At 41.0% G+C, this 12,800-nt stretch overlaps 1 protein-coding gene across 6 annotated transcripts in view; it reads left to right on the forward strand.

Moving 5' to 3' along the window:
• The window catches only part of NFAT5 (nuclear factor of activated T cells 5), a 127,147-nt gene that overhangs the window by 96,828 nt on the left and 17,519 nt on the right, over window positions 1-12,800 (forward strand). For all 6 annotated transcript variants that reach the window (XM_074405543.1, XM_074405548.1, XM_074405562.1 and 3 more), the window contains 3 exons: window positions 3,116-3,250; window positions 3,370-3,422; window positions 12,253-12,385. In XM_074405543.1, coding sequence (XP_074261644.1) covers window positions 3,116-3,250; window positions 3,370-3,422; window positions 12,253-12,385 — 321 coding nt within the window. The remainder of the gene's footprint in view (window positions 1-3,115; window positions 3,251-3,369; window positions 3,423-12,252; window positions 12,386-12,800) is intronic.

Genomic DNA, 12,800 nt, shown 5'->3' on the forward strand with positions numbered 1-12,800 from the left:
CGGTGGCTCAAGCCTATAATCCCAGCACTTTGGGAGGCCGAGGCGGGTGGATCACGAGGTCAAGAGATCGAGACCATCCTGGTCAACAAGGTGAAACCCCATCTCTACTAAAAATACAAAAATTAGCTGGGCATGGTGGTGCGCGCCTGTAGTCCTAGCTACTCGGGAGGCTGAGGTAGGAGAATTGCTTGAACTCAGGAGGCAGAGGTTGCGGTGAGCTGAGATTGCGCCATTGCACTCCATCCTGGGTAACAAGAGTGAAACTCCATCTCAAAAAATAAATAAATAGCCAGGCGCGGTGGCTCAAGCCTGTAATCCCAGCACTTTTGGGATTACAAGGTCAAGAGATCGAGACCATCCTGGTCAACATGGTGAAACCCCGTCTCTACTAAAAATACAAAAAAAATTAGCTGGGCATGGTGGCCTGTGCCTGTAATCCCAGCTACTCAGGAGGCTGAGGCAGGAGAATTGCCTGAACCCAGGAGGCGGAGGTTGTGGTGAGCCGAGATCGCGCCATTGCACTCCAGCCTGGATAACAAGAGCGAAACTCCCTCTCAAAAAAATAAATAAATAAATAAATAAATAAGACAGTTAATGCTTAAATAATCTTGACTTTAGTGTTCTTTAGTATGGAGTAGAAAGGCCAAAGGTTAAATTGTCTTGAAAGTAACAAACTTGTTCTTTCTGGAATGTAAAGACAAATATGTAGAAGATAAATATATTCTAAACCTTTGTGGTCTCATTTGGCCATCTTATACCTTTGAAACATAAACAGATAAATGAGATATGGGAAAAAGTTTTACCAATAATCAGTGAAGTGGAATTTCCATACACTATTTGAAAATGGACGGAAAGATTCCAGACTTTACATTTCATTTTTATAATATAATATATTAATGTAATTTTGTACCTTTTATTTTCTTATCAGAACAATATATGTCATTTTTTTAAATGTTTTTAAAAAACAAGTATCTATTTCCTGTTACTCCAAAAAGTTACCTTTAAATAAACTGATTTTGTTAATTCTTCATCTGAAAGAATATATAATTGTCAGTGTATGACCAATAACTCTTTCCATTCTGTTCATACATTAACCCGGTGGTTCTAGACAATATTTGTTTTTTGGTTTTTGTTTGTTTTTTTTTTTTTAGATGGAATCTCGGTCTTGTTACCCAGGCTGGAGTGTAGTGGTGCAATCTCAGGTTCAAGCAGTTGCCTCCCAGTTTCAACCTCTGCCTCCCAGATTCAAGTGATTTTCCTGCCTTAGCCTCCTGAGTAGCTGAGATTGCAAGCATGCGCCAGTATACCCAGCTAATTTTTTGTATTTTTAGTAGAGATGGGGTTTTACGATGTTGGCCAAGCTGGTCTCGAGCTCCTGACCTCAAGTGATCCACCCTCCTTGGCCTCCCACAGTATTGGGATTACAGGCCTGAGCCAACTCACCCAGCCAGTGTATTCGTTTATACATTCACTGTTTCTTTTAAGCTCCCCAGCATTGCTGAAAATGGCATTTATCATTTACAAACAGGTTAAATATCTCTTAATCTGAAATGCTTCAGACCCAAAGTATTTCAGGTTTTGAATTTTTTTGGATTTTGGAATATTTACATATACATAATGAGGTTTTCATGGGAATGGGACCCAAGTCTAAACACAGAATTCATTTATGTTTCCTATACACATAGCGTGAAGGTAATTTTATATAATATTTTAAATAATTTTGTACAGTAAAGTTTCAAAAAGCAAAGGTGTCACTGTTTCAGCCATCTTTGTAAATAATCTGGCATCACTGTCATTCCTCACTCTGAATTTATTTTTATTTTTATTGTTTTAAGTTTTAAATTTTTTTTAGATGGAGTCTTTATCTGACGCTCAGGCGGGTGGCACAATCTTGGCTCACTGCAACCTCCACGTCCCAGGTTCAAGCAATTCTCCTGCCTCAGCCTTCCGAGTAGCTGGGATTACAGATGCCCACCACCATACCCAGCTAAATTTTTGTATTTTTAGTAGAGACGGGGTTTCACCTGCCACTGAATTTATATGCTACCAATAAGCAATTCTTTTTTCTTGTACTTCTTCACACATAACAGTGCAATCATGGCTCACTGCAGCCTTGACCTCAGGGGTTTAGTGATTCTCCCACCTCAGCCTTTTAAGTAGCTGGGAATTATATGTGTATGCTACCATGCCCAGCTAATTTTTTTTATTTTTTTGTAGAGACAAGGTCTCACTGTTGTCCAGGCTAGTTTGAACTCCTGGGCTCAAGTGATCCTCCCACTTCAGCCTCCCAAAGTGATGGGATTACAGGTATGAACCACTGCACCTGGCCCAGGTGTGTAAATTTTTGAGCGCTGTATTGGTGCTCAAAAAGTTTTGGATTTTAGAGCATTTGAGATTTTAGATTTTTGGCCTTGGAGTGGTGGCTCACACCTGTAAGCACTTTGGGAGGTCACTGTGGGTGGATCATGAGGTCAGGAGTTCAAGACCAGCCTGACCAACATGGTGAAATCCTGTCTCTACTTAAAATATAAAAATTACCCAGGTGTGGTGGCACACGCCTGTAATCCCAACTACTTAGGAGGCTGAGGCAGAAGAATTGCTTGAACCTGGGAGGCATAGGTTGCAGTGAGCCAAGATTGCATCACTGCACTCTAGCCTGGGTGACAGAGTGAGACTTCGTCTCAAAAAAAAAAAAATTTAGATTTTTGGATTAGGGATGCTCAACCTGTATTTAACAAAGACAGGATACTTTGTATCAATAGCTGAAGGCTAAATCATGCTGTAATAACACTGAATTTTTAAAAAGGCAACAAAACAAAACTCAGTGGCTTACAACAACAGAGTTGGTAGAACCATGTGATGGCTCTCAAAGCTTTCACTTGGACTTGGCACATTACTTCAGTTCACATTTGATTATCCAGACCAGTCACATGGCCAAGCCTGTTGTCAATAGGGCAAGAATTAGAGCCTTTCCAGATAACTGTATTATTGTAAAAATATTTACTGCCCCTCCTTCATCAAAGACAACTCATAGAACTGGATGATTGCAAATTGATTTTAGGTAAGAAATAAGTTTGGATGGTTCTTTTTATAGAATGCTTATGTATATCCACAGCTCAGCCAGCAGGAGTGCCAGAAATCTTGAAGAAAAGCTTGCATAGCTGTTCAGTGAAAGGAGAAGAAGAAGTGTTTTTAATCGGCAAGAACTTCCTGAAAGGAACTAAAGTTATTTTCCAAGAAAATGTTTCTGGTAAGTAGGCATATTTGGGGTATAGATATTTGCATGTTTTCACTTTGTTATGTGGATGTAGTCATAGAGAGTAAAAAGAAAAGTTCAAAAATTTAATAAATCACTTTTTTTTCAATCAGATGAAAACTCTTGGAAGTCAGAAGCTGAAATTGACATGGAATTATTTCATCAGGTATAATTTAAGCTTTTTTATAATTCATGTTTACTCTCTGAGCATTTCAGTTTTGTTCTGAAAATTTCTTGAATCAATAGGTTAAATTTCTTCATCGTATGGGAGTGATGTGAATCATTTAAAGTTTCTTTCTTGAGTTTCTTTAACTGAAATGGGATTATTTTCCTAATGCTAAACATGACTGCCTCTATTTTAAAAAGTTAGGAGCAGTAGCAAAGGTTTTCATTGTTAATAAACAAAACATTTCTTTCCTAATACTTATTTCTCTGAGGATTTGGATAATCTTTTTTTTTTTTTTTTTTTGAGACGGAGTTTCGCTCGTTACCCAGGCTGGAGTGCAATGGCGCGATCTCGGCCCACCGCAACCTCCGCCTCCTGGGTTCAGGCAATTCTCCTGCCTCAGCCTCTGGAGTAGCTGGGATTACAGGCACGCGCCACCATGCGCAGCTAATTTTTTGCACCTTTAGTAGAGACGGGGGTTTCACCATGTTGATCAGGATGGTCTCGATCTCTTGACCTTGTGATCCACCCGCCTCGGCCTCCCAAAGTGCTGGGATTACAGGCTTGAGCCACCGCGCCCGGCCGGATTTGGATAATCTTACTCCACTATATAGTTAAAAGGGAAACCGGTATTTATTGAGAATCTTTTGCGTTTCAGGTGCTGTATGTTTGTTCAGCCTCCTTTGTTTAGAAGCACTCATCACACTGATATTAAAGAGTCTATAAGACCTCTCCATGTATTGTTTTCCAAGTAACATTGAAAACAAGGATCAAGACCTGAATTAGGAATTAGTATTTAGAGCAGATAGGACCAAACCCATAGAAATTAAGACTAACAGGCCGGGCGCAGTGGCTCAAGCCTGTAATCCCAGCACTTTGGGAGGCCAAGGCGGGTGGATCACAAGGTCAAGAGATCGAGACCATCCTGGTCAACATGGTGAAACCCCGTCTCTACTAAAAATATAAAAAATTAGCTGGGCATGGTGGTGTGTGCCTGTAATCCCAGCTACTCAGGAAGCTGAGTCAGGAGAATTGCCTGAACCCAGGAGGCGGAGGTTGCGGTGAGCCGAGATCGCGCCATCGCACTCCAGCCTGGGTAACAAGAGCGAAACTCCATCTCAAAAAAAAAAAAAAAGAAATTAAGACTAACAGAAGGCCAACTTTATAAGCAAGTTAGAAGGCACATGCAGAAAAGGTAGTATGTACAGGTGTAGATAGGAGAGAGAGAAGAGGATAGGAACAAGCTAATGTGTAAATTACCTAAAGCCTAAAATTTAGTGCAAGAAACTGATGGAGATAGAAAAGAGCACATGAAGGAAGGCAGAGAAAGAGAAGAGGCCAAAAAAATGGACAATATATAGCCATTTTATCAAAAAAGTTTATAATTTCCTTTTTTCCTAATTTTAAAAACCTAATAAAATTAAAACTTGTATCCAATATATTGCCAGACTCAAAGCTCAGGGCACAGCCAAGACTGCTCCCATTTCATACACGAGACACAAGTTCAAAGGTCCCTAGGCCACCCTCTTTTTGAACGAGTGGCTCAAACAGTGTTTTTTTTTTCACTGTCCCCTTGGATTTGGTAACTTCCTGTAACAATTCATAGAACTCTGGAAAGTGCTATACTTAGTGCCTATAGTTTTATAACAAAAGATAGAAATCAGGCCGGGCGTGGTGGCTCAAGCCTGTAATCCCAGCACTTTGGGAGGCCGAGGCGGTTGGATCACGAGGTCAAAAGATCGAGACCATCCTGGTCAACATGGTGAAACCCTGTCTCTACTAAAAATACAAAAAATTAACTGGGCATGGTGGTGTGTGCCTGTAATCCCAGCTACTCAGGAGGCTGAGGCAGGAGAATTGCCTGAGCCCAGGAGGCGGAGGTTGCGGTGAGCCGAGATCGTGCCATTGCACTCCAGCCTGGGTAACGAGAGCGAAACTCCGTCTCAAAAAAAAAAAAAAAAAAAAAAAGATAGAAATCAGAATCAGCTAAAGGGAGAGATGCAAAAAACCAAGGTTTAGGCCGGGCGCGGTGGCTCAAGCCTGTAATCCCAGCACTCTGGGAGGCCGAGGTGGGTGGATCACGAGGTCGAGAGATCGAGACCATCCTGGTCAACATGGTAAAACCCCGTCTCTACTAAAAATACAAAAAAAATTAGCTGGGCATGGTGGCGCGTGCCTGTAATCCCAGCTACTCAGGAGGCTGAGGCAAGAGAATTGCCTGAACCCAGGAGGCGGAGGTTGCGGTGAGCCGAGATCGCGCCATTGCACTCCAGCCTGGGTAACAAGAGCGAAACTCCGTCTCAAAAAAAAAATAAATAAATAAAAAACAAGGTTTGGGAGTGTCCTGGACACCAACCTTCTGTCATTCTCAAGAAAACGTTACCATCTCAGCATAGCAATGTGTGATAACAACTATGCAGAGAATTACCAACCAGGTAAGCTTACCCAAGCCTTTGGTGTCCATAGTTGTTATTTCAGACCTAATCATATACTGCCCATGCAGCTGACCTTTGGTCTTCACTTCCATGAGGTTGGAATTGATATGGTGTGTTCCAAAGCCTCTGCTATAAATCATATTGTTAGACTGTCCAGTGACCAAAGCTCTCGAGTAAAGATTATTGTCACACAAGACACTGCAGGAACCTAGAGATCAACTCCTAGCAGCCAAAAAGGTAAAGGCCACAACCCTCTCTGGGTAAATTTAATTATTTCTTACACAATATTTATAGTGTGGAGCTTCCTATATACCTAAACAAATGCTATGTGACAAGTTTTCCTCTAGCCTTATGCTACTACATGTTGTGGAAAAGAGATAGTGGGACTTAACAAACATTTCTTTTGTCACACAGATCATTGGGCAATATCTCCTAGGGTTCACTGTCAGACTAGTCTTAACTAAAGTTCTTTTTTTTAAATTTATTTATTTATTTATTTATTCATTCATTCATTCATTTTTGAGACAGAGTCTCGCTCTTTCGCCCAGGCTGGAGTACAGTGGTGTGATCTCGGCTCATTGCAACCTCTGCCTCCCAGGTTCAAGCGATTCTCCTGCCTCAGCCTCCTGAGTAGCTGGGACTACAGGCGTATGCCACCACACCCAGCTAATTTTTGTATTTTAAGTAGAATAGGGTTTCACCATGTTGTCCAGCATGGTCTCAATCTCTTGACCTTGGGATCTGCCTGCCTTGGCCTTCCAAAGTCCTGGGATTACCACCACCACACCTGGCCAACTAAAGTTCTAATACCTGCTTTGTCATTAGCAATCTGTGTTAACTAAGTAAGACAAGTAACTTTTGTGCCCCAATTTTCTGATCAGTAAGACAACCTCTTTCATTAGATTATTTGAGGCTTCTTCTCTCTAATATTTTATTACTTCTTATATTTGATTAGACCATCTCCACTCCCATGAACCAACAGTAGCTTCCTCTGGAGTACTCCTGGAGGTTAGAGGCAATGTATTATAATTTTTATGTGTTCCTTGTAGTACCAAATACTTAATAGGCACACAAGAAAAACTTTTTCGTTCATTTTATTCACCTTGAAGAAAAAGATGGGTGACTCTGTGGTCTACGTAAGGTTCATTTGTTGTTTCTGAGATACTTCACCCTAATTTCTGCCAGGACCTTAAACACCTAAAGTATTAATCCTAACTGAAACTTAATTTATTCATGCAGTACTTTTGTATGCTATGAACATGTTTTGTTTCTTGACACATTGGTTAGATTAATGTAGACTCCCTTGCTTGTAATGCTCTATTATAATTGTTATTCTTATGATAATATAGATAAGGAGACTGTACATAAAGGGATATTCAATCTGTATAATATATACAAATATACATAAAAGGATAGCTCAGGGGAAGATAGTATAAATGTGGGAAAAAAATTCTTGAAAGAAGTACAAAAAACAGATCCTTAGAAGAATTTGTAGGAACAACTAGACTAAACAAAGACTTGAAAGTTTAGAGGTTGGCCGGGCGCGGTGGCTCAAGCCGGTAATCCCAGCACTTTGGGAGGCCGAGGCGGGTGGATCACAAGGTCAAGAGATCGAGACCATCCTGGTCAACATGGTGAAACCCCGTCTCTACTAAAAATACAAAAAACTAGCTGGGCGTGGTGGCGCATGCCTGTAATCCCAGCTACTCAGGAGGCTGAGGCAGGAGAATTGCCTGAGCCCAGGAGGCAGAGGTTGCGGTGAGCCGAGATCGCACCATTGCACTCCAGCCTGGGTAATAAGAGTGAAACTCCGTCTCAAAAAAAAGAAAGTTTAGAGGTTATGTTTTTCAAATCGGTTCTAATAGTAATTTTGTAATGGGTCTTTGGTCAAGTATAATTATATATTCATGTATATGTATATTCCAAACTGTAAAATGAATGTGACAAAGAAAAAGTACCTCATAGGAGAGTGAAAGATACCTAGCACCATTGCTGACACACTCTGAAAAAGCGTTATCTGCTAAGGAAAAAGTTATTTTGAATCTAAGCAAATCTTTCTAAGAAATTAAAATTTACCGGGCGCAGTGGCTCATGCATGTAATCCCAGCACTTTGGGAGGCTGAGGCGGGCGGATCACCTGAGGTTAGGAGTTTGAGACCAGCCTGACCAATAGGGTAAAACCCCATCTTGGAAAAAAAGAAATTAAAATTCAACTGTTTTCCTCTTTTTATCCCAAAGAGCCTTATACCTGCTCCAAACGCCTCCTAACCCTTTGTATGTTTTGTATATATTGTATTCCTAGCTCAGCGATGGTTAATTGACCTAATTTATGACAAGAGTATTGAAAATAGCTTTGCCAGGCATGGTGGCTTATGCCTATAATCCCAGCACTTTGGGAGGCTGAGATGGGCAGATCACGAGGTCAAGAGACCGAGACTGTCCTGGCCAACATGGTGAAACCCTGTGTCTACTAAAAATTTTTTAAAAATTAGCTGGGCAAGGGAATTAAGAGAATCACTTAATTCCAGGAGACAGAGGCTGCAGTGATCTGAGATCAGCCACTGCACTCCAGCCTGGCAACAGAGTGAGACTCCATTTCAAAAAAAAAAAAAAAAAAAAAAAAAAGCTTTTGATCATGAGTCACAGTTACCTAATTTTTAATTCAGATCAGTTGTAGAATTTTTAGATTCAGATTCAGGAACTTTGAAGAATTAGTAGCAAAATAGGCTCGTTTGGTTTTTAAAAGGCTTCAAATCAGTTTTACTTAAATATGCTCTCCAAAGCAAGTGGAGTAAAAGTATTTTGATAAAATATGCTTCTGGCGCCGGGCGCGGTGGCTCAAGCCTGTAATCCCAGCACTTTGGGAGGCCGAGGCGGGTGGATCACGAGGTCGAGAGATCGAGACCATCCTGGTCAACATGGTGAAACCCCGTCTCTACTAAAAATACAAAAATTAGCTGGGCATGGTGGCGCGTGCCTGTAATCCCAGCTACTCAGGAGGCTGAGGCAGGAGAATTGCCTGAACCCAGGGGGCGGAGGTTGCGGTGAGCCGAGATCGTGCCATTGCACTCCAGCCTGGGTAACAAGAGCGAAACCCCGTCTCAAAAAAAAAAAAAAAAAAAAAAAAAAAAAAAAAAAATATGCTTCTGATTTTCAGATACTAATCCTGTTACTAATTGGCAAGAAAAAAGTTTCTATTTAAAAGAATAATTTTAATTATGGAGTTTGCCAAGTAATTTTAAGAGTGGAAGCTCTCACAAGCTGTTCATCCACCGATCTCCTTAACTCTAGGTAGACTGCCTCAACAACTGAGTAAAAATGAGGGTAGACAAGATTTAGTAACTCTGTTTCTTAGAAATTTGATCAATACCAGTACATTTTTTTATGAGCTTGTATGCGTTTAGATATAGCTCCTGCCTCATAATGTGGATTTATGCATATTTGTACATGGTTTTCCACCTAGTTTAAAAGAATGTGTTTTCTTTTTTTGAGATGGATATCTTAGGAGGCATTCTGTTAATGCCGCAAATTAGAAGCTAGCCAGTTCATTCATTCTTTCTTTCTTTCTTCTTTATCTTTTTTCTTTCTCTTTTTGTCTTTCTTTCTGGCCTGTCTCCCTCCCTCCTTCCCTTCGTTCCTTCCTTCTTTTTTTGTTTTTGTTTTTGTTTTTTGAGACAGAGTCTCACTCTGTCTCCCAAACTGGAGTGCAGTGACACAATCTTGGCTCACTGCAACCTCCGCCTCCCAGGTACAAGCAATTCTCCTGCCTCAGCCTCCCTAGTAGCTGGGACTACAAGCATGTGCCACCACGCCCAGCTAATTTTTTGTATTTTTAGTCGAGATGGGGGGTTTCACCAAGTTAGCCAGGATGGTCTCAAACTCCTGACCTTGTGATCCGCCGGCCTCAGCCTCCCAAAGTGCTGGGATTACAAGCGTGAACCACCATGCCTGGCTGGCTGCCTGCCTGCCTCCCTGCCTGCCTGCCTTTCCTTCCTTCCTTCCTTCCTTCCTTTTCTCCTTTCCTCCCTCCCTCCTTCCCTCCCTCTTTTCTTTCCTTTTCTTTCTTTCCTCCTTTCATCCTTTGTTTCTTTTTTTTTTTTTTTTTGAGACGGAGTTTCGCTCTTGTTGCCCAGGCTGGAGTGCAATGGCACGATCTCGGCTCACCGCAACTCCGCCTCCTGGGTTCAGGCAATTCTCCTGCCTCAGCCTCCCGAGTAGCTGGGATTACAGGCACATGCCACAATGCCCAGCTAATTTTTAGTATTTTTAGTAGAGACGGGGTTTCACCATGTTGAGCAGGATGGTCTCGATCTCTTGACCTCGTGATCCACCCACCTCGGCCTCCCAAAGTGCTGGGATTACAGGCTTGAGCCACCGCGCCCGGCCAATCCTTTGTTTCTTCATTTCCTTTGTTTTTCGCTCTTGCTGCCCAAGCTGGAGTACAGTGGCGCCATCTTGTCTTACTGCAACCTCTGCCTCCCGAGCTCAAGCAATTCTCCTGCCTGAGCCTCTGAAGTAGCTGGGATTAGAGGTGCACACCACCATGCCCGGCTAATTTTTTGTATTTTTAGTAAAAACAGGGTTTTACCATGTTAGCCAGGCTGGTCTTAAACTCCTGACCTTAAGTGATCCACCCACCTCCCAAAGTGCTGGGATTACAGGCATGAGCCACTGCACCCGGCCTAGTTCTTTATTTATAATGTGACTGTATTTCAGAGAGTGTTTTAAGATGGCTCAGTAACAAATTAAATTCTCAGAAATGGAAACCTTGGAAACCTTGACCTTAATCTCATTTGTCGCATGTTTTCTGTTCAACTGAGTCAACCAACTATATAGTCTAACTTAATTTAAAATGTCATCAAATTCACATCACCCTCAGCTGTCAGCTTTGGCCTCCTGCAAATCAGTTCATTAGTAAAAAAGCGTAATCACTATAATGGTAATATCCCTTACCATTATAATAAGCTAGGGAAGAAGAAAAAAGTCAAATATGGTTCATGTTACTAGCTAAGAAGATATAATCCCCTTGGGTAAGTACTGGTGAAACGTTTATGAATTCTACCTTTCTCTTATAAGGATGCTTCTGCCACTATTCCAACTAAAAATATCTTTGGTTTACTGAGATGTGGATAAACTGAACCCAGTTTGACTTAAAATGAGAATTATGTGGTTAGGAGTAGTGAACTGCATTGTGAAGTACATCTCACAATGAGGTTGTACAGAATATATGGTAACTGACTTTGCCCTTGGTAGGCATATGTTTTTTTTCATAAGTCATTGTTTTATTCAATTAACATAATTGTGTATATTTTATGTAAGGTACTATTCTTTACAAGTGAGACAGAGTAAAGAACAAAACAGCCTAGATCCTCATGGAACTTAAATTCTTATGGTTGGAGAGAAACCAAAAATCAACCAAACAGAGTAATTTCAGGTGATGATACGTGCTATTATTGGAAATAAATAAGATTATAAGCATGGGGAGGGGTACTGCTTTGAATAGGATGATCAGGGAAGGCTTCTCTGAGGTGACATTTGTATCAGACCTGATAATGGGTTAGGAACTCACCATTTGAGGAGGTAAGGGAAGAATATTACAGTTGAAAAGAATAACAAACAGAATCTGAGGTAAAACTGAGTTTAGTATGTTAAAAGAAGACTAAGGTCAATGTGTCTATAGTGAGCTAGAAGAGCGGGAATGACATGAAGTTGACAGGGCAGGGATCTTGACCTTGTAAGCCATTGTAAAACACTTGGATTTTACTTAAAAACTGTCTTAAGATTAATATCCTGATGCCTGTGACCCTGAACCTTAAGATACATTCTTTAAAAAAAAAAAAAAAGCACTCTTTAGGCCGGGCATGGTGGCTCACGCCTGTAATCCCAGCACTTTGGGAGGCCGAGGGGAGTGGATCACCTGAGGTCAGCAGTTCGAGACCAGCCTGACCAATATGGTGAAACCTCATCTCTATTTAAAAAAAAAAAGGAAAGCTGGGCGCGGTGGCTCAAGCCTGTAATCCCAGCACTTTGGGAGGCTGAGGCGGGTGGATCACGAGGTCAAGAGATCGAGACCATCCTGGTCAACATGGTGAAACCCCGCCTCTACTAAAAATACAAAAAATTAGCTGGGCATGGTGGCGCATGCCTGTAATCCCAGCTACTCAGGAGGCTGAGGCAGGAGAATTGCCTGAACCCAGGAGGCGGAGGTTGCGGTGAGCCGAGATCGCGCCATTGCACTCCAGCCTGGGTAACAAGAGCGAAACTCCGTCTCAAAAAAAAAAAAAAAAAAGGAAAAAAAAAATAAGTCACTTTTTAAACTTTATAGCTAACATGAAATATACTTAATTTAATTTTTTAAAAATATTTTCCAACTCTTGTACTTTTCTTTATATTAGAATCATCTTATTGTGAAGGTTCCCCCCTATCATGATCAACATATAACTTTGCCTGTATCAGTGGGAATATATGTAGTGACAAATGCTGGAAGATCTCATGATGTTCAACCATTCACTTATACTCCAGACCCAGGTATGTCAAAATGAAAAATTAAGAACTAAGATAAATAATTAATTTCCAGCTTTTTGAAAGAATATGAAGACAACTAGCCATCCAAAAAGCAAGTTGCTCGCTAAGATGCATTGATATTAGTTTCTTTTGGAAATGACATTATTTCCTAAGAAGAAGACAGCCACCAAATACTGCTTTTACTCGTATGTTAAGGAATCATTTCTACCTTATACTATAATAATAAAAGCCAGGAATGCTCTGAAGTCAGACTGTCTGAAGCAGTCTTACAGAATTTCCATGCATTGACTACTGCTTGTGTGCAGAAAAGTGAAAGTAACAACTTTGGGAAATTGCGAACAGTTTAGTTTGGCTGGTTTATAGGGTACATTTCGAGAGTGACAAGTGCTAAAATAAAAAATCTCCAAGACTGATGGTG

The sequence above is a fragment of the Saimiri boliviensis genome, chromosome 1 (genome assembly GCF_048565385.1).
Source record: "Saimiri boliviensis isolate mSaiBol1 chromosome 1, mSaiBol1.pri, whole genome shotgun sequence".
In the NCBI taxonomy this organism is placed as follows: domain Eukaryota; kingdom Metazoa; phylum Chordata; class Mammalia; order Primates; family Cebidae; genus Saimiri; species Saimiri boliviensis.